This window comes from Phyllostomus discolor, chromosome 10 (assembly GCF_004126475.2).
Source record: "Phyllostomus discolor isolate MPI-MPIP mPhyDis1 chromosome 10, mPhyDis1.pri.v3, whole genome shotgun sequence".
In the NCBI taxonomy this organism is placed as follows: domain Eukaryota; kingdom Metazoa; phylum Chordata; class Mammalia; order Chiroptera; family Phyllostomidae; genus Phyllostomus; species Phyllostomus discolor.
The window spans coordinates 45,295,981-45,317,576 of record NC_040912.2 but is presented as its reverse complement, the minus strand read 5'-3'; the positions used below and the strand labels follow the sequence as shown (position 1 = coordinate 45,317,576).

At 39.0% G+C, this 21,596-nt stretch overlaps 1 protein-coding gene across 2 annotated transcripts in view; it reads left to right on the top strand.

Annotated features, from left to right (window-relative positions):
* The window catches only part of SLC26A5 (solute carrier family 26 member 5), a 56,301-nt gene that overhangs the window by 17,875 nt on the left and 16,830 nt on the right, over positions 1–21,596 (top strand). For both annotated transcript variants that reach the window (XM_028525311.2, XM_036010727.1), the window contains exons 2-8: positions 2,570–2,774; positions 4,883–5,022; positions 14,870–14,980; positions 16,248–16,414; positions 16,975–17,139; positions 18,887–19,039; positions 21,389–21,471. In XM_028525311.2, coding sequence (XP_028381112.1) covers positions 2,623–2,774; positions 4,883–5,022; positions 14,870–14,980; positions 16,248–16,414; positions 16,975–17,139; positions 18,887–19,039; positions 21,389–21,471 — 971 coding nt within the window. In that variant the 5' untranslated portion in view covers positions 2,570–2,622. The remainder of the gene's footprint in view (positions 1–2,569; positions 2,775–4,882; positions 5,023–14,869; positions 14,981–16,247; positions 16,415–16,974; positions 17,140–18,886; positions 19,040–21,388; positions 21,472–21,596) is intronic.

The following is a 21,596-nucleotide window of genomic DNA, read 5'->3' as shown; positions in this document are numbered from 1 at the left end:
TGATGCATGTCCACACACACATGTAGTGAACGCCCACTGCCCAGCCCCCACCCTTGGAAATCCTAATTCAGGAGATTCAGAGTGAGGCCCCAACACCAGCACTTGAAACCTTTCCCCGGACCATTGTCATGAGTGGCCAGCTTTGGTCATCACAATTCATCCCATTGACAACAGTCATGTGTGGTAGCAGTAAAATCATTGGTGAAACTGAGGTTTTGCAACTTGGGGAAAAAAACTAGAGTTTAATTCTTACTAGGCCTCCTCAGATCTACCTGGTCTTTTTTCTCTTTGAGTGTCTGTATAAAGGAAGAAATGAGCTTTCTAAAATAGGATAGAAGAAGGCCAAAGAGGAAGTGTCTTGAAGAAAATAATACGGTAAAAGTGTTTACAATAGACTTAATCTTCTGCTCAGTGATATAACAGAGAGGAAACCTGGCATACATTATCAACAATTATGAGGCACCAACCCAAACATTTCATTCATTCAGCAACTCCTGAGTACCTACTAAGAGACGGGGACTGAGCTAGAACCTGGGAATTTAGGGTATGGTATTGCCTGGAGGAATTTACAATCTAGAAGAGGAGACCAATAATACAGTGGGGGGAAAATGGAAAATTATATGAAGTAGAGACTATAGAGACAGTCTGGGTGGGGGACAGAGGTGAGGGGAGACTTCAGAGAAGCAGAAGACAAAACCAGGCTTTTGAAAGATACAATGATAAGGGTGTGGGGTAAATGGAAGGAGAGTGAAGGTGAAGAAATGGTATTTCTTAGAGTGAACGGAAATCCAAGTGTGAAAGAGTTCCTGAATTACAAACAGTTCTACTACACTGTCACGTAATGTTTTGGAGGATTTGGGGGCAGTCACAAGGCAAAGTGGTAGTGTTGCCATGTGTCAAACTCCACTCACACACATCAGCCCAGTTATTCCTAGATATTATGATGTTCCTAGAGTGGCCATAGTTAGATGAGAGAAGCCAACCAGCTTTGTTAGCCTACAACGAAAGACATACAATCTTCATTTGTCAGATTCTGCTGCAAAAATCCTCATCCTCCAGACTAATCTTTTCATACCATCCTGATTGGTCTTTGGTTTCATTTGCTGCTAGAATTCTTTTTTATGTTAGATTCCTAAATTTTCAACTTCCCTATACATAAACATTTATTTTTGCATAATAAATGTTCTCCAGTGTTCTGTGGTTGGTCACAAGAGCCTGATTTCATCATGAATGTAATTTCAGTTTGGTGAAAACCTAACTTTTCACCATAAGGAGTTGTATTAACCAACACTGGAAACCCCCACACTCTGGTGGTCACCGCATAGGCACCCAACTGGTAACTCACACTCACTCCTCTTCTATTAATGTGCTTCAGTTGGGAACAATGGCTTTAGACGTTGTTGTGCACTTAATTTGTTATTATCAGGTATGTTGTTCAAATACACAGACAAAGGGTCACATAACAAACACCAGTTTACTTACCACACAGTTTAACAACATCTTCACATTTTGCTCTCTTTGTGCCAATTCATTTTTTTACAAACTGAAACTTTGAAGATGCAGTTTGTTAAAGCTCCCTATCTCTTCCAAACTTCACTCCCCTTCTCCCCAAAGGTAGCACTATCCTCCTCTTAGTGTTTAGCATTGTCATGCATGCTCTGAAACATTTCCTACTTGCATGTATGTCTATAAACAACACCTCTTATTGATTTATAAGTTTTTATACTTTGAATAACTGTATCCTCAAAGTATCCATCTGTGCTTTGCATTTTTATTGAAATTAAGCATTTGAGATTTATTGATGATTACACAGATTTGCGTTAAGTACTACATAACATTCCATTTATTACCCTACCAAAATATATTTTTATTGCATACAGGTAGATATTTGGGTGTTTTCCAATTTTTTATGATCATAAAGCTATAGTGAACATTCTTATACCCATGTCCATGTGTTTAAACATATTGGGTTTTTATTCTTAGTCATTTATTTTGCTCATATAAATAGTATTTACCATGTAACAAAAAAAAGATCAACCATCCTAACAGTCTTACACATGTCAACATATTCAACTTTAAAACATATTATAATATGTCCCCCAGGAAGACATGTAAGCCACACCTCTGCACCATAATTTAATTTAAGGTGTAATCAAATGTGAATACAAAATTACAAAGAAGGCTAATACCTTCAAAATCCTGGAGCCAGTTTAAGAACTGACCTTGCCCCTTTTTCTGTGTTCTTGACATATAAGTAGTCAGAGTTGGCTTGATTCACAATTCCCCTGGAGCTGGATCCAATTGACTCTAATATTTAGCTAGAATTGAATATCAGTTTTGTTAAAAGTGTGCATATTACCTACTGATTGCCCTGTGGGCAGTTTGATTTTTATTGATTTCATTTCACTTATTAGTGCCTACTATGTACAGATCACCATGCTAGGTGCTCTGGGGTGTCCAAAGATGAAGACCTCTTTAGAAGGACTTAGAAGACCACAGGAAGAGATGCTCAAGAACAGTCATCAGTTGAATTTTGGCATCTGAAGTAGAGTTTTTATTTCCTCCCTAGTGACACTCGGGAAATGCTTGTCTCATGCTGTTGGTGAATAATTTCTGAGTACTATGGATCATACTGAAGAGAATGAAATCCTTGCAGCAACCCAGAGGTTCTGTGTGGACAGGCCGGTCTTCAGTCATCTGGTCCTCCAGGAGAGGCTACACAAGAAGGACAAGATTCCGGATTCCATTGGGGATAAGCTGAAACAGGCATTCACGTATGTTGTGTTTTAATCTGTTGCCTTTATTCCTGTCATTCCTTATGAAAGAAGCAAGATAAATTTATAAGGAAAATCTGGTGAAGTGGAGAAAAAATGAATGGTGAGCACTCATGATTTGCAGAACTGTTCACAGGGTTCAGGCAGTGATAGATATTTGACTGAGCATGGACTTCATTATGTATTTCACCATATTTATTAAGTTCTTACCATGCCTTGGGTATGTGTGTGTAAAAGTTTATATAAATAACATGCTTTCCATTTCTCTAATACCTTCAGAATATCCACCTCTTCCCTTTGTCTCTCAGAATGCTCCAACCACTCTCTTTTTTCTACCCTCAACTTCTACCACATTCGGCAACAGCCTGAATCTAGGTCCCCAAACTGAGGTCCCTGTGTTCTATGACTCTTAATTCCAGAGACACTTACACAGCCATGTTGCTGGCCAGAAAATGTTAATATATGTGTGCCTGTTGATAGCTCCCAAACTTCGAAACCAAACCATTTGATTACCACCTCCTGAACCCTTGAGCCCACACCTTCTGTGTTCTGTGTTTATTTAAGCTTCATAGTGGCCCTGTGCTCAAGGTATAATCACCAGGAGAGGTGAAAAATGTATACACTGGAGTCAGACTGTATGAGCTTTAATCATAGCCCCAACCACCTACCAGCTGTATGCTTGAGTTTCCTGCTCTGTAAAATGGGGGTAATAATACTTACATCATAGAGTTGCTGGGGGTTAGGCATATGGCAAGCACTTTATAAATAATAATAATAATAATAGCTACACTTTATAAGTGTAGCTATTATTAATATAGCACTTTATAAGTAATAATAATAATAGCTATACTTTATAAATGTAGCTATAATTAATATCTCAATTTTCTAAATAACATACCAGATCTAGTTTGTTTCACTCAAATTCATTGCTCTTGCCACAGATGCCTCAGGTTTTGTTTTCAATTACCAGCTACTCTTAACCACTAAAGATGCTATGTAAAATACCATGATACCATCTATGCTGCAATAATGTATTATATTTTGAATGGAATGAATTACTTCCTTGAGGATTTAAGGTTTTCGGAGTGGCAATGGAATTCATCTATCCATACCCTTACTCAGTGATGTCTTTGATTATTGGCATAGTCTGGCCAAAGGACTGGCCAAGGCCCAGAACATGGTCTATGTATCAAAGTTAATTGAACCCATAGGGATTAAATGCAAGGCCTTGGTTTTATCAGCTTGGTGTTTCACCTAACCAAGAAAACAAGACGTAATAGATTCAGCTACTAAACTCCATTGACAAATGGTGTTTTGAGTTTACCTAATCAAAGACCCTAAAGCAATGGATATATATTAATAAAGCTCAGAATATGTGCATAAATCTCCTTTATTTTATAAGGAAGGGGGAAACTAAATGGGCAGATGCTGATCAGTGGTTCCGTATTCAAGAATTAACTCATTCAGTAAATAATTGCCCTACTTCTCTTTTATACCAATACAGAAACTACAATAAGGATTTCATCTATTAAAATAATAGCTTCTGCCCCTGGCTGGGTGGCTCAGTTGGTTGGAGTGTCATCCCATGCTCCAAAAGGTTGCAGGTTTGACCCCCCAGTTAGGGGCACATACCTAGCTTGCAAGTTCAATCCCCTGTTGAAGCACATATGGGAGGCAACTGATAGATGTTTTTCTCTCTCCCTCCCTCCCTCCACTCCTTTCCTTCCTCTTTCTCTAAAACCAATAAAAATATCCTTAGGTGAGGATTAAAAAATAGCTTCTGGGTCTACAGCCATACCACCCTGAATGCTCCCAATCTCATCTGAAAAAATAGCTTCTGGGTTATCTCAATTCATCTGAAGCTGAATCTTTCTTATTTTTCAAAGTCAGTTGTAGAGTATTATTATGGAGTCAGTTTAGATGTTCCCAACAACACAAACTGCAAGAAGCAGTTCTTCTTGTCTCTGATCTCTGCAGAATGAAAAGGTTATCCTCAGCACCAGTGGTGAATGTTTTCCTTATCATTCCAGGATATAAGGAAGGGAAAATCCCTTGGTTTGAAGTCTACAGAAACGTTCCTCATTTTTTTTCTTTCTTTGTCCTCCCAGATGTACTCCTAAGAAAATAAGAAATATCATCTATATGTTCTTACCCATCACTAAGTGGCTTCCAGCATACAAATTCAAAGAGTACGTGCTAGGTGACTTGGTCTCAGGCATAAGCACTGGGGTGCTGCAGCTCCCTCAAGGTCAGTATATTTACTTATCTCTGTTTCTCTTAATTACCATCTCCTCAAACAATTGCTTGACTTTTTCTCTGTTTAATTTCATCATGATTGCAAATTTATAGATTTTGTATCATTCCAGTAAACTTTACCTGTCTAAAAGAATTCTTCAGAAAATGTAACCTTTAAAAAGCCCCTGAGATAGTAGTAGCAGAATATGGTGATATTGTTTTGTGTATCAGTCCGGGTGGGAACTAGCTGGGTTACTCAGTCACTCTGTGAAATGTTGTTGGCATTGTCATGATGAAGGTTCTTGATGACAAGTTCATATTCTGATTACAACAGACCATGAAACACTGAATTCCTCTGCATTTGTGTGATTGTGATATGTGATATAAGAATTTAAGAACATCTCAGTAATTTATTCATGTAGTCACACTTGTTTATCAAGCATTTGCCCAGCCCTGCCTGTCCTCATAGAACTAACTCTTGAATCAGGAAGAGAGACATGAAGCAAATAAAAGTACATATAAAATTTTAATTACAAATGATGTTAAACACTAGGAAGGAAAATACAAGGCACTATGAGATAATCACAGGGAGAACTAATTTAAGTAGGCAAATCATACACACACACACACACACACACACACTCTCTCTCTCTCTTTAGCCCCAGCTGGTATGGCTCAGTGGACTGAGCAATGGCCTATGAACCAAAGGGTCTCTGGTTTGATTCCCAGTCAGGGCACATGCTTGGGTTGCAGGCTAGGTCTCCAGTAGGGGCCATGTGAGAGGAAATTGATATTTCTCTCCCTTTCTTTCTCCCTCCCTTCCTCTGTCTAAAAATAAATAAAATCTTAAAAAAAAAAAAAAAACTCTATAAGGAAATGAGATTTGAGCTGTGACCTAAAGGAGGAGGCAGATAAAGAATGAGAGGAAATGCATTTCAGGCCAAAGGAATAGCATGTGTGAAGGCATTTGGCAGGAAAAATATTGGGTGTTTGAAGACTTGCTTTGAAAATTAAAAGAAAGAAACTGTTCTTGGAGCAAAGTGGGCAGGGGCATGTCTACCCAGCCTTGTAAGCCACTATTGGATTCATTCTGACTACAGTGAAAGCTATCAGCATGCTTTTCACTGAGACTGCCATTTTGAGACAGATTTAGTTGGTGGGAGGGGTACCAGAATGAATGTGGGGAGATCAATTAGAGGTGACAATGACTGAGTATAAGCAAAGGTGATAATGGCTCCAACTGCCTCTAGGTCAGCTGGCCAAAAATCTATTTCCCTCTCTAATTTCCCAAAAATTAATTATCAGATGATCAATTGTCAAAAAATCATATCCCCTAGTGATCATTTGGCTGAGTTATAAACTTTCCAAGTGTCTGATTTACCAAATCTACTGAATCTATTAAATAAAAGCCTTAAGTCAGGTTTAGGACAGTTTTCCATAGCCACTTGGGGACCAACATCCCAATGATAGAGAAAGATAGATTCAGAGGCAGAGGTGAGAGCAGGGAGGGAGCAAAGGGACCCAGCATCCGACAAGGGAAACAGAAATTAACTGACATTCAGCCCAGCTGGACTGACAAGGCTACAGGAAATGACTGCAGTTAATCCATGCAAAGTAACACTGGGAGGAAATCTTCAGGATTTAGCCTAGTTGGGTTTTCACTAGAATGCCATTTCAAATTTCTCTTTGACCTGTTAGACTTCTTCCATCATAAACTAGAGTGATGGTTGTAAAAATGGAAGGAATTGTAAAGATACATGCTATATTTTATGCCAAGATTAGCAAGACTGGCTATTGCAATGATTTGGAGGAGAATAAGGAAACAAGATGTTTCAAGAATTACTTTAAGGCAGAATTCCAGCCAAGATGAAGGTACAGGTAGACACACTGTGCCTCCTTGCACAACCAAAATAAAGACAACAAAAATTTAGAAAGAAAAAAAACAACCAGTACTGACATAAAATTGAACTGTATGGAAGTCAGACAACCAAGGAGTTAAAATAGACGCATTCATCCAGACCAGTAGGAGGGGCAGAGTCGGGCAGCCGGGTGTAGAGGAGTGGCAGCAAAAAAAGCAGTGGCTGGTGGATCCCGGGCACGGGGTGGCAGCAGGCAGACCCAGCGAGGCAGTGATTGTGAAGCAGGGCACAGCACGCAAGGTGGCTGGCTGGCTGACCAGGTGGGCCCACATTCACCCACATTCACACACAGATAAACCAGGTGAAACTGGGAAGCAAGACAGACCATGCAACCCAGGGCCCCAGTGCGGGGAAATAAAGCCTCAAAACACCATTTGAAAACACCTGTGGGGGTTGAGGCAGCAGTGGGAGAAACTCCCAGCTTCACAGGAGAGTTCATGGAGAGACCCACAGGGTGCTAGAACATACACAAACCCACCCACATGAGAATTGGCACCAGGGGGGCCCAGTTTGCTTGGGGGAAGTGGTGGAAGGGACTGAAATCCAGCACAAAAGAGAGTAAGCAGCATTGTTCCCTCTCAGACCACTCCCCCACGCACAGCGTCACCACGCAGTAACATGGGTTACCCCGCCCAGGCGAACACCTGAGGCTCCGCCCCTCACTATGTAACAGGCAGGTCAAGACAAAAAAAAATGACCCAAATGAAAGAACAGATCAAATCTCCAGAAAAAATACAACTAAGTGACAAAGAGATAGCCAACCTATCAGATGCACAGTTCAAAGCACTGGTGATCAGGATGCTCACAGAACTGGTTGAATTTGGTCACAAATTAGATGAAAAACTGAAGGCTACGCTAAGTGAAATAAAGGAAAATGTACAGGGAACCAATAGTGATGAAAAGAAAACTGGGACTCAAATCAATAGAGTGGACCAGAAGGAAGAAAGACACAACCAAATAGAAAAGAATGGAGAACCAAGAATTCAAAAAAATGAGGAGAGGCTTAGGAACCTCCAGGACATCTTTAAATGTTTCAACATCTGAATTATAGGAGTACCAGAAGGAGAAGAGGAAGAACAACAAGCGGAAAAGTTATTTGAACAAATAATACAGAACTTCCCCAATCTGGCAAAGGAAATAGACTTCCAGGAAGTCCAGGAAGCTCAGAGAGTCCCAAAGAAGTTGGACCCAAGGAGGAACACACCAAGGCACACAATAATTACATTAGCCAAAATTAAAATGAAAGAGAGTATCCTAGAAACAGCAAGAGATAAGGAAATCGCATCAGAGTGTCAGCTGATTTCTCAAAAGAGACCTTCCAGGCAAGAAGGTGGTGGAAAGAAGTATTCTAAGTCATGAAAGGCAAGGACCTACATTCAAGATTGCTCGATCCAGCAAAGCTTTCATTTAGAATGGAAGGGCAGATAAAGTGCTTCTCAGATAAGGTCAAGTTAAAGGAGTTCATCACCACCAAGCCCTTATTATGTGAAATGTTAAAGAGACTTATCTAAGAAAAAGAAGATAAAAAACATACAGTAAAATGACAGAAAACTCACAATTATTAACAACCACACCTAAAACAAAAACAAAAACAAACTAAGCAAACAACTAGAACAGGAACAGAACCACAGAAATGGAGATCACATGGAGGGTTAGCAACAGGGGAGTGGGAAGAGGAGATAGGAGGAAAAGGTACAGAGAATAAGTAGCATAGATGGTAGGTAGAAAATAGACGGGGAGGGTAAGAATAGTATGGGAAATGTAGAAGCTAAAGAACTTATGACACATGGACATGAACTAAAGGGAAGGAATGTGGGTGGGAGAGGGTGTGCAGGGTGGAGGGGAATAAAGGTAGGGAAATGGGACAACTGTAATAGCATAATCAATAAAATGTATTTTTAAAAAAGTATTACTTTAAGGTTACTGGACTTGAGTTGGGTGTAGGGACAGTGAGGAAGAGAAAACGTCAAGAATGACTCTCAGATTTGTTATTTAAACACCTGGGGGTTGGAGACATAATATTTGCAGACATAATGATGGAATGTAATTAAAGGGAAGTGTGATCATGTTAAAGTCATGATGCTTGTGAGATGGACAAATGGACATTTCATGTTTATGTTTATATAGTGCACTCAAAAATATGTATGAACTAGAGACACCAATTTGGGAATATTTGACATATAGGTAACATTTAAACCATGGCAATAGACAAAGCCATCAAAGGAGACAATAAACATGTCCTCAAGTGAAGACTCCCAAGTTTATTTTATGGGTCTGCATTATCCTAATTCCAAAACCAAATAAAGACACCACAAAAAAAGAAAATTATAGATTGATATCCCTGCTGAACGTAGATGCAAATATCCTCAACAAAATATTAGCAAACTGAATCTAGCAATATGTTAAAAAGATCATACACTATAATGAAGTGGGATTTATTCCTGGGATATAAGGTTGATACAATATCTGCAAATCAATAAATATGATACATCATATAAACAAAATGAAAGATAAAAATCACATGATTTTATCAATAGATGCAGAAAAAGCATTTGCTAATACCTAGCACCATTTATGATAAAAACTCTCAGCAAAGTGGGAATAGAGGGAATGTACTTCAACATAATAAAGGCTATATACAAAAATCCTACAGCCAATATCATACTCAATGGACAAAAACTAAAAGCTTTAGTTATCCTTAAGCACAGGAATAAGACCAAGATATCTGCTTCCACCTCTCTTATTTAACATAGTACTGGGAGTCCTAGCCCCAGCAATGAGGCAAGAAGAAATAAAAGACATCCAAATCAGAAAGGAAGAAGTAGAACTCATTATTTACAGATGATGTGATACTGCATATAGAGAACCCTAAAGATTTCACCAAAAACTACTAGAACTGATACTTGAATTTAGTAAAGTAGCAGAATACAAAGGAAATATCCAGAAACCAGTTGCTTTTTTATACACCAATAATAAACTATCAGAACAAGAAACTAAGAAAACAATCCATTTACAATTGCATCAAAAAATAATAATAAAATACCTAGGAATAAATTTAACCAAGGATATAAAAGACCTGTACTCTGAAAATTATGATACACTGAAGAAAGAAATCGAAGAAGATACAAATAAGTGGAAGCATATACCATGTTTATGGACAGGAAGAATTAACATCATTAAAATGCCCACACTACCCAAAGCAATCTATAGATTCAATGCAATTTCTATAAAAATATCAATGGTGTATTTCACAGAACCTAAAACAAATATTCCAGAAATTTATATGGAAAGACAAGAGACCTCCAAATAGTCACAGCAATCCTGAGAAAGAATAAATTTGAAAGTATCATACTACCCAATATCAAACTATACTACAAGGCCATAGTAGTCAAAACAGCACGGTACTGGCATAAAAACTGACACAGATAAATGGAACAGAATACAGAGCCCAGAAACTAATTCACACCTTTATGGTAAATTAATGTTTGACAGAGGAGGCAAGAACACACAATGGGGTAAAGACAGTTTATTCAGTAAAAAGTGTTGGGAAAATTGGATGGATACATACAAAAAAAATGAAACTAGACTGCCAATTTATACCATACATAAGAATAAACTCAAAATGGATTAAAGACTTGAATGTTAGACTCAAAGCCATAAAAATCCTAGAAGTAAGCATAGGCAGTAAACTTCAGATATTTCTTGTAGCAATATTTTTTATCTGACATATCTCCTCAGGCAATGGAAACAAAAGAAAAAATAAGTGGGACTACATCAAAGTAAAATGTTTTTGCACAGCAAAGGAGATCATCAACAAAACAAAAGGACAACACACTGAATGAGGGAACATATCCACCAATGATACATCTGATAAGAGGTTAATATCTAAAATTTACAAAGAACTTACGCAACTCAACACCAAAAAAAACCAAAATATTCAATTAAAAGATGGACTGAGAACCTGAATAGACACTTTTCCAAAAAGGATATACAGATGGCCAATAGACATGAAAAGATGCTCAACATCACTAATCATCAGAGAAATGCACATTAAAACCACAATGAGATATCGCCTAGTCAGAATGGCTACCATTAATAAATCAGCAAACAACAAATGTTGGTGAGGATGTGTAGAAAAGGGAACCCTCATGCAGCATTGGTGGAATTGCAGATTGGTGCAGCCACTGTGGAAAACAGTATGGAGTTTCCTCAAAAAATTAAAAATTCAACTACCTTATGACCCAGTGTTCCCACTTCTGGGAATATACCTGAAGAAACCTGAAGTACTAATTTGAAAGGATATATACATCACTATGTTCATTGCAGCATTATTTACAATAGCCAAGATTTGGAAGCAGCCCAAGTGCCCATCAGTAGATGATGGACAAAAATGCTGTGATACATATACACAACGGAATACCATTTAGCCATAAAAAAAAGAAGGAAATCTTACATTTTGCAACAGCAGGAATGGACCTAAAGAGTATTATGCTAAGTGAAATAAGCCAGTCAGAGAAAGACAAGCATCATCTGATTTCACTTATATGTGAAATCTAATAAAAAAATAAATAAACTAACAAAATAGAAACAGACTCATGGATACCGAGAACAGACTGACAGCTGTCAGAGGGGAGGGGGCTTGGCCAGCTGGGTGAAAATGGTGAAAAGATTAAGCAAAAAAAGGCATAGACACAGACAACAGTCTGGTGATTAGTAGCGGGTAAGGGAGGTGGGGGAGTTAGAAGATGTTAAAGGGGAGATAAACAGTGCCAGAAAGTCAGAAGGAGACTTGGCTCTGGGTGGTGAACATACAATATGGTTCACGGATGATGTATTATAGAATATACTTGAAAACTATGTAATTTTATTAACTCCAATAAACTTTATGTCACCCCAATAAATAACATAAAAATTTAAAAAGAAAAAAGAAAAGACTTTTTTTAAAAGAAGAAGTACCTGTAAGGGGTGGGGGCTGCGGATGTGTGTGGTATTACAGAAAGGAAGAAAGTATTTCAAATCAAAACAGAATTATCCGGTAGGTTGTGTATCGCTGAGCAGTATAGGTCATCCCACAATCGAATTTGGATGGAAAGGGTATTTTTCTGCCAATCACTAGTCATTGAAGATAGGTAAGTATGAAAAACAAAATATAGCAACTGATTGATAAATCATTTAAATTAGTAAAAAATATTTTGTCAAAGATGGCAGATTGCTGCATGCTTCTATTTCTAATTCATTTAAAATACCCATAGAACCAGGGTAAACGAGGACAAATGGTGTAACTAGCAAGGACAAAGGAAATGGGAAAGGAGACACTGTGGAGCAGTGGGGGAATAAAAGATGTCAACCTATGAACAAATGACAACTGAATTATCAGAGTGGAGGAATTTGATATTTAGGTGCCTGCCCTCCAAAACATTGGAAAATTGGAGGCTCCAAGTATTCTCAAAGGTGAGAGCCAAGTAAGAGCTAGAAGCAGGGTATTCAGTTGAAAATCTGAATAATAAGTCACGCATAGACACTCAGGTCCCCACATCTATACCTTGCAGTGGATGGTGGAATGAAAATATTGAAAGCTGTCCAGAGGATTAAGTAAAAGTCTACACATTGAACTGTCAGCTAACAAAAGCTCTTCCTGGCCTGTTCAGCTCTAGAGAGCCTGCAAGAACTGATAGCCCAAGACAGGCAGTGAACTGCTCCTGGAGACAAGAGCTATAGTGATAACCTGGGGGTCCCCAGTGAAGATGCTGGCTGGTCATCCAGTTGCCCTACAATAAAGCCCATCAGTAACCAAAGTGGGCCAATGCCCATGAACCTTCAAGAAGGACAGAAAACCATCCAAACAGAAGGAAGAAACCCTTTGGGAACATAAATAATGGAGAGGACAAAATAAAAAATATTTGTACTATAATATCCTTAGCAAGATATAAAAACATATTGAATCCATGAATCAAGAACAGGACACAATTTTTAAAAGAACTTTCAGAGACTAAGAAGAGCTCGTAGAAATTAAAAATATGATAGCTGGAGTAAAATATTCAGTCCAAGGGTTAGTAGATAAAGTAGAGAGAATCTCCCAGAGGTAGAAGAAAAAGATAAATAAATGGATAATAAGAGATAAATGTCAGAGGCTCGACACTGTTGTTCTTTCATATATCTACTGGGAGTTCCAGAAAGAAGAGGGTAAACAGAAGAGAAGAAATTGTGAAAGAATAGTCTCAGAATTGAAATACATGAGTTTTCAGACTGAAGGCATTACCAAGAACCCAGCAAACTAAGTGAAAAATTACTTAAAACAGTGCACACCATAGTAAAACATCAGGATACCAGGGATAAATAGATCCCAAAGCTTTCCAAAATGAAAAAAAAAAAAAAGTCACATAAGTATGATATAACTAAGGGGAAACTGAAGTGATACACAAAATAGAAAGTCAGTAGTTTGTCTAAGACCTTCAAACTAAGAAATATGATCTAAATATATTATTTAGAACAAGATTTCAACCCCACACCATGTATATTACATTGTTTGTCATGGGGGCTGCCCTGTGCCCAGAAAGGTGTTCAGCAGCATCCCTGGCTTCTGCCTGTGAGATGCCAATAGCGACCCTTGTCCCCAGTCATAATAATAAAATGTCTCCATACATTGTCAAATGTCCCCTGGGGGCAAAACCTCTCCATGGAGTACTGCTGATTTAGAAAAATGGAAATAAATGATAGAAAAACAGCTAAGAGAGTTGGAGGTGAGTGCGTCTGTGGGTGGACCATGGAGGTCAGGCAGAAGAGTGCCAGCTCTTCCTTGGAGCCTTGTCATACTGCTTTGCTTTTTTTTTTTTTTTTTAACTAGAGATATGAGTTTCTTTGCAAGAGATAAAATTTGTTTTTTAAAGAAGACAACATCCAAGTGTCTGTAGTATCACATGTGAAACAGGAATGCTTTCTGACTTTTTTTGCTAAAATTATTTTTTTAGTAACATGACACTGAATTATGTGAATTTTCTAGTTGTCTCAGATGTTTGGGTGAGGCCCCAAAGCTGAGAACAAAAGGTATTTATCGCCTCCACATTCTGAGGAGGAATTCCCGACCATCTATGCAAAACTATGAGTGAGAGAAAAGTTGCTATTTAGAAGCAAAATGAGGATTTTCTAGAGGTGAAAGCCCTATGTGTTTCCTCTCCATCTAAAATCATGGAAGGAAGGAAGCACTGCAAGAGAACCACTCGGCTGCTGGACATGTGTCCTCCGGAGTTTGTGGGAACTGTTCCCTAATTCTCGCAAGGAAAAAAAAGTCTGCAAGTAAAAGGGTGTGAATTGCCTATTACAGCAGAGTAAAGAGAGAGCCCTCCAGTGGGTATGGCCTGCACTTCCAAATTTTCTTGGGTTAAGATGCCAAGCTTTGCCTTTGGATAACTGAGTGCCCTGAAGGTTACCAGGCTTGGCTCATTTGAAAGGTACCACCCAAGAAGACAGCCTACAGGATGAGCCTGGATGCAATAAAAGAACCTGGGACCTGTAAGGGCTGAGGTCAGGGGGAGGGGCTTTACACTGGCCAGGGAAGTGGTACAGGGCCAGTTCCTTATTGAAAGAACCCACAAAATCACCCCATTAGAGAAACAGCCAGCATTTGGGCATCAACACTAGATTACAACTGTGCCACTCAAGTAAGACTTCCTACCCTTATCTAAAGTTGGAGAAGAATAAAGCAGAAAAAAATCTACCTCCTGGCATAGAGGACATGACAAGGGAAACTTGTCTGGACCCTCTAAGCACAAATGTAGGATTATGTGTAGGTTCAGGGCAAAAGGGCGGGCCAGTTAGGAATACACACCTGCTTAAGTTAACACAGTGTTCACTTGTTTGTCAGAGATAAAGAACCAATAGAAAAATACATATGAACCTGTTTTCTAATGACCTCCCGTTTCTCTTTGGTATTTAACCCCACAGGTTTAGCCTTCGCAATGTTGGCAGCTGTGCCTCCGGTATTTGGCCTGTACTCTTCATTTTACCCTGTTATCATGTATTGTTTTTTTGGAACCTCCAGACACATTTCCATAGGTAAAAGCTGATACTTTATATTTTAGTCCCTTTCCTTTTGGATTTCTAAGTTTTGCGATGTGCCCAAAAAGTCATGTGTTTGTTATTAGAACATCTGCTTAATAATAACTTGTTTAATAATATTAAAATTGCTTAATAATATTAATAATAATATTAAGCAATAATTTGGTTAATAACTTACTGCATACTCAATAGGTGCTTTTAAAAAATACACTCCCATCAATATTTCTAGAACTAATGGCTTTCTTTTAATCTTGGCATGATGAAAAAAAGACAATTTCGTTATGTAAGAAGAGCAATTGATAACATCTGTGAAATAAGTGCTTTAGTTCATAAATTTGCTAGCATCTGGTTTTTCTTTCTATTTATTTTATTAGTGGTACTGCGAATTCCTAATTACTTTACATGTATTGCATTTTCATCTGACTTTAGGCTCTGAATTGTACATGGATTCCCTTTAGTGTATTTAGTATCAGATTTATGTGGATTTTATAAGTGTTGGTGCTGCATGGGGCTGCCACCAGCAAACACAGGCACAGTGTTTCAGATGTCTGTTCCTAGGTAAGAAATACCCCCCAAATTTAGCAGTTTAAAGCAAGAATCATTTTGTTATGGGTCACAGCTCCTGTGGGCAGGATCTGGGAAAGGCTTATCTGGGCAGTTCTGGCTCAGGGTCTCATGCAGTTGAGAGTCAGAAGGGAGATGGGACTGGAGCGGCTGCAGGAAGCCTGAATCTCTCTCTCTCTCTTGTTCTTTCTCACCCTCTCCTCTTCCTCTTGCTTCCCCTATCTCCCCTCTGGTCTCCCCTCTCCCTTCTCTACAAGTGGTCCTAATTGGAGCTTTCTTACACTCAAGGCTGCCACACAAGCAAGTGTAACAGCTCTCAGATGAAAGCTTCATCACCTTTTGTTTCCTAGCCTCAGAAGTTGGCAGTATCACTTCTGCTGCATTCTTTCAATTACCAGTATGTTTCAAGTCCTCCCAGATTCAAGGAGAGGGGATTAAGAGTTAGTCCACCTCTTATGGGGAAATGTCAACATTCCAGAAAAGTCTATGGGACGGGAGATATCATCACAGTCATTTTTGGAGAATACAGTGGGCACACACACAGTTTGAACCACACGCAGTGGTTTAATACTTACAGAAAGCAGTGCAATTTTTATTTCAAAGATGAGCTTTGACTTCACCTGTGTTCTCTAGAGTACTGGCAACAATCACATCAGAGACACTGAAAATGATTTCCTTGATTAATGCTTCATTTTTTCAGGTCCGTTTGCTGTTATTAGCCTGATGATTGGTGGTGTGGCTGTTCGATTAGTACCAGATGATATAGTCATTCCGGGAGGAGTAAACGCAACCAACGGTACAGAAGCAAGAGATGCTTTAAGAGTGAAAGTCGCCATGTCTGTGACCTTACTTGCAGGAATCATTCAGGTAAGATTCACAGATGGGGAAATGGGTTCTCATGTATTCATTTCAGAAATACCTATGGAGCACTCTTGGCTGGTCTACATGGTGGGTAGAGTCAGCCTGCAAGAACCCAGAGCTCAGGGTTCATGGCACTCAGGAACACCAGCCCAACTAACTATATGCCTTACTTGAATGTGCATTCATTAGGAAGTAGCAAGCTTTGGCTGGGTACTTTAGAGATTCCAAAAGCAAGAAAAGCTTGAAGCAGGATTGGTTAGTAATGGGAATAGGGCTTCTCTTATCTGCTTGGAAGGAACAGGAAATGACATTGACAAAACATGTCCCCAGTTCTGAGGGACAGGGAAAGTATGAGTGTGCCCACTGCTCTTTGGGACTCCAAGCCATTCCAAACCTTCCAGTGTTTTTGTACAACCCGTGATTGATTTGTTAACCTCTGAACTGCTACAGGTACAAGTCTGTAGTATTAGAAAGTATTCTGGAAAGAACTTTCGTAATGATCCTGTTGGTTTTAACTTCTCGGTCTATCATGTGATTTATTTGTTTCTTTGTCATTTAAAAAATAGTTTTGCCTAGGTGTCTGCAGGTTTGGATTTGTGGCCATATATCTCACAGAGCCCCTGGTGCGCGGCTTTACCACGGCAGCAGCTGTGCACGTCTTCACCTCCATGTTAAAATACCTGTTTGGAGTCAAAACAAAGCGGTACAGTGGGATCTTTTCAGTGGTGTATGTAAGTAAGCAACTTACTGGTACTAGTTTTTCCTTCTTTATTTCCCTCCTTCTCTTCTGTATCTCTTTCACCTTCAAAGCCCACTTTTTTTTCTAAAAATGGTAATAAAATGAAAAAGATTCAATTATTCTAAAGCTTTTCTGAAAAGAGCACTACAAAAGGAATTAAACCTTAATTTTTATTATTATTTTATTAATGTGTGATACTACCTACCTCACAAGGAAATTTTTGTTAGGTCTTAATTTGGTGGCTACACCTTCACCCTAACTAGCTAAAAAGACAGCTTTTTATTGAGACAGGATTATGTTCTCTTTGGGAACCAACAAATAATTTAAAGGCATTATGGGAGAACCTATCTCTGTGAAAAACTGCTTACTCATGCAGGCAAAATAAAAGTCTATAAAAGATTTGACTAACATAATTAACTAGTTTAATCTAATAAAATATATATAGACCCTTGCACCTAACTCAGAGAAAATGTAAATTCTTTGTAAGCACATAGGGAACAGTGGTAATAACTTAAATGTGAAACTGATTACAAATTCTAAAAATTTAGTATTTTTTTCACTGAGAGTATTATAATTAGAAATCAATAACTACATGTAGCTCTAAAACCCCCATACATTTAGAAACCAAAATAGCTACTTCTAAGTAACCAATGGATAAGGGAAAGTTTGAAATAATTAGAACAAAGTGACAGTTGAAGTACTACATATAGAACTTCTGAGATGCTGCTAAAGTTATTCCTGGACAGGAAGGTTGATAGTCTTTGTAAGTATTGATGTGGCAGCCACTGTGCCAGGCACAGTGGTGAGTGAGAAGATGTGGCCCTTGCTCTCTTAGAACTTACAAGTCAATGGGAAAACACAACAAGTCATTAATTGTATAAATATGTAATTAGTTACATATTACATTAGATGCTGTGAAGAAAAGGCACTGGCTACTATGAAACTTGAATAGGGAAACCTTTAGATTAGGGGTCTAGGAAAGTGACTTCAAGTCCATTTAAATTGAGTCCTTGATGGATTAGAATGGAATCAAACTGTAGGAACATTCCCCAAATAACTAACTTCTTCATGTCCCATAATAGCGGGTAACATGTCTCTTTCTCTGAGATTTCTCCAAATGCCTTGTCACACAGGAACTAGAACAGTTGAGCACCTGCGTCTGCTGTGAGTGTATGCTGAGTAAGCAAGTTGTGTGGCTTGGGCTCAGGGGTGACCTACTATCCCAGAGTCCAGATGAGTATTGACTGTATTTGGGGTGCTGAGATTGCAACCATAGGAATAATTAAATGGCTTTAACTCTCCTGGGCATCTTTTCAAACTTCAGCACTCTCTTGCCTTCAAAGCTCACATGATTCCTCATTCATCTGCTAACAGTGATTTCACTCTCTCTCAGCTCTTAAAGGCTTTTCTACATATTTACCTTTGGATTGTTTTGCTGGTATCAGCCCCTAATCTTTCCTAATCCTCACTCTTCTGAATTGTATAATACTACATTGACACATTAGCATATCAAAGAACACTATGAGATTGTTGGATAAGAATTACAACTTTAAAGTTGTATGAATAGGTAAGAATGGCTCCTAACTGGTGGAAGCTACAAAGAGCGAGATTTCAGCCTGAGAACTTTGACTAGCACAGTCCAGTAGTGGGATGGCTGCTGTGAATCAGTGCACAAGAGCATCTCTGTCTCCTCAGAGGCTACTGCTTGATGTAAACTCCCAGTGTTCACTGTGTTACAGAGTACAGTTGCTGTGTTGCAGAATGTTAAAAACCTCAACGTGTGTTCCCTAGGCGTCGGGCTGATGGTTTTTGGTTTGCTGTTGGGTGGCAAGGAGTTTAATGAGAGATTTAAAGAGAAATTGCCGGCACCCATTCCTTTAGAGTTCTTTGCGGTAAGTCAACTTTCAGCTATTTCTGTGAGAGGTGTAGAAGTGGACGGGAGGGACAGGGAGTTAGACCTTTTCCTCTCAGTTCTGCCAAGAGAAGGTTAAAATTTGCAAGGGGAGCATTTGCAAATACAATGACAAGAAAGAAAAATCATAGAATGGATGATTCTTAAAATATGGGTAAAGACTATTCATAAATATTTTACTGTGAATTGTCTGAGTAATTAGATTAGACAAGATTTTTCTTCCTCAGTATTTTTATTGCCCAGTTATTTTATAATGAACACATATAACTTTAACAACCTGGAAAAAATTAAGCTATTTCAATTTTGAAAAGAGCAAAAGACAAAAGTTACCAAACTTTCTTGGTTTCTGGCACTCCTAAGCCAAAAGAAATACCTAACAGTTTCATTCAGTGAGTAGTTAGGTTCATACAACTTAATATTTGTCTAACAACTTAGGAACTGTTTATTAAAATAATGCAAATAAATTAAAATAAAATATATACTTATTGCACTGTTAACTAGCCACAATTTATTAGTGGGCTGTGTGCAGCTGATGGGCACTTCACAACTCCTCAAACCTTGGAATCAGATGGTCACCGCTCCCCTCAGTTCCTGTTGACTTTGACTGTTTGGTACCTGCTTTTTATAGCAGCAGCCACTGATGTCCAGTTTTTCAAAGTTATAGTGTGATCAACAGGAATGTAGTAGGAACTGATGTGGAAACTGTGAACTACTTCAAACCAAGGGTCTAACAAATGTCACCGTTTTCCTTGAAAGTTCTATCCTACAGTGTCCTGGTGAGTTCCCCTTGGCACCCTGGGACACCTTGGTGCATAATTTGGGAACCATAATGATAAAAAATAAAAAGCATAGGTATCCAAACCCAAATTTAGCCAAAAGTTCAAGCCACAAAACCTAGAGGCCAATATTATAACTCACGAGGAAGCCAGGCCCTTAGATCCTTCTCTGAACTTTGGTCTGCCTACATCCCAACAGGACAGTTTCAAAATCTGGTCTCCCACTGGGGCTGGGCATAGAGCTCCTGCTTCCTCTGGGAGGAGAGCGAGAGGTTCTCAGCAAAGGAGACAGGCAAGCCCTAAGTGTGAAGCAAATGACAAAGATTGCCCTTCCTGGCTTGGTTCCTGGCTCTGTCCATTTTCCATTGTCCCTTCATGTTTCCCAGAGCAATGGTTCTCCAGAATTTTATCATTGTAATTACAGTAAACCCATGTTTTTACATTTCTTAGTTAAGTTCTCCTCAGAGCAAGGGAGATAATAAAAAATTAAAAAACATACATTTTGGAGTTTTGCATTCTATTTCATAATATATTTGTGTTGGTAGGAAAGCAGGGTGTAAATTGTTTACTACTGCATCAAGTTGATGCTCCAGAAACTTAAAGCCATATTTATCCTGTGGATTTGAATATTCTGGTCCCCAGTGAATGCTCCCCCCATTTGAGATGCACAAATACAATTAAGGATGACGGACATAATTGCCACCGACAAAAAAGGGGCCAGAAGCACCCATGCACTTGGTCTCCAGGCTGCAGTGTCTGATAAGCTTACCTTGACCAGGGCTCCCTGCAGCAGCCACCCTGCAGCCACTCCCTTCCCTGCACAGCCCGAATTCCTTCTCTCCTCCACAACCCACTCAGGGTTCTGCAGCTATAGTTCTTCAGGAGGAAGAAAATTGTTATCCTTCCTTCTGTTATTTCTTTCTTATTGTAGCTCACTAAGGGTTGTACTTCACTCACTAACTAAATCTATGCCCTGACAATCCAGGAAGCCTTATGTCCAGTGTCATGCCTGTGGGATGGGCACTTTCACTCTGACCCTGATTGAAATGAGAGAAGGCAGCTACAGGGTGGTCTAACCACACACAGTGCTGCTGTGCAGGGAACAGGGTTGGCAGGAGGATGGTAGACCCAGACATAAATTTTATAAGGATCCACTCTCATTGAACCACTCTCACAATACACATTTCAGTGGCCTTTATTCATGCCATGTTATCAGGGATGCATTTCACCTGGCCCACATCAAAGCCAACTCCTGAAAGGTTTTATGGCCTCTTCTGCTTGCAGGCAAGTAGCCAGACACCTCAGCATGGAACAGACCCAAACAGAGAGAAACAAATTCCAGGCCACAAGTAAACTGTGGGGTCTATTTTAATTTTGTGGGGAGAGTCATTAGCAGAACTTAGAGTTGCTGGAAGCTAAATATAATTCTTCTTTCCAAAACCGAAAGTTAAAGCAAGAGTAGATTTGGCTTGGCTAACAAATTGTTTGAAGCTCATTTTTGTGACATTTGAATTTTCACCTGTAAAGGACACTTGGGTTTGTGTGTGTTTTAGGTGGTAATGGGAACTGGCATTTCAGCTGGGTTTAGCTTGCATGAGTCGTACAATGTGGACGTCGTTGGGACACTTCCTCTGGGGTAGGAAAATAGTTTTAAGTAACAGTATGACTTGAATAACAGATCTATTATGGTATCTAACTCCTGCTTTAGTATTCTTGCAGTGAAAAAACCTTTTTTTCTACATATCACATAGCTGAGAGTTT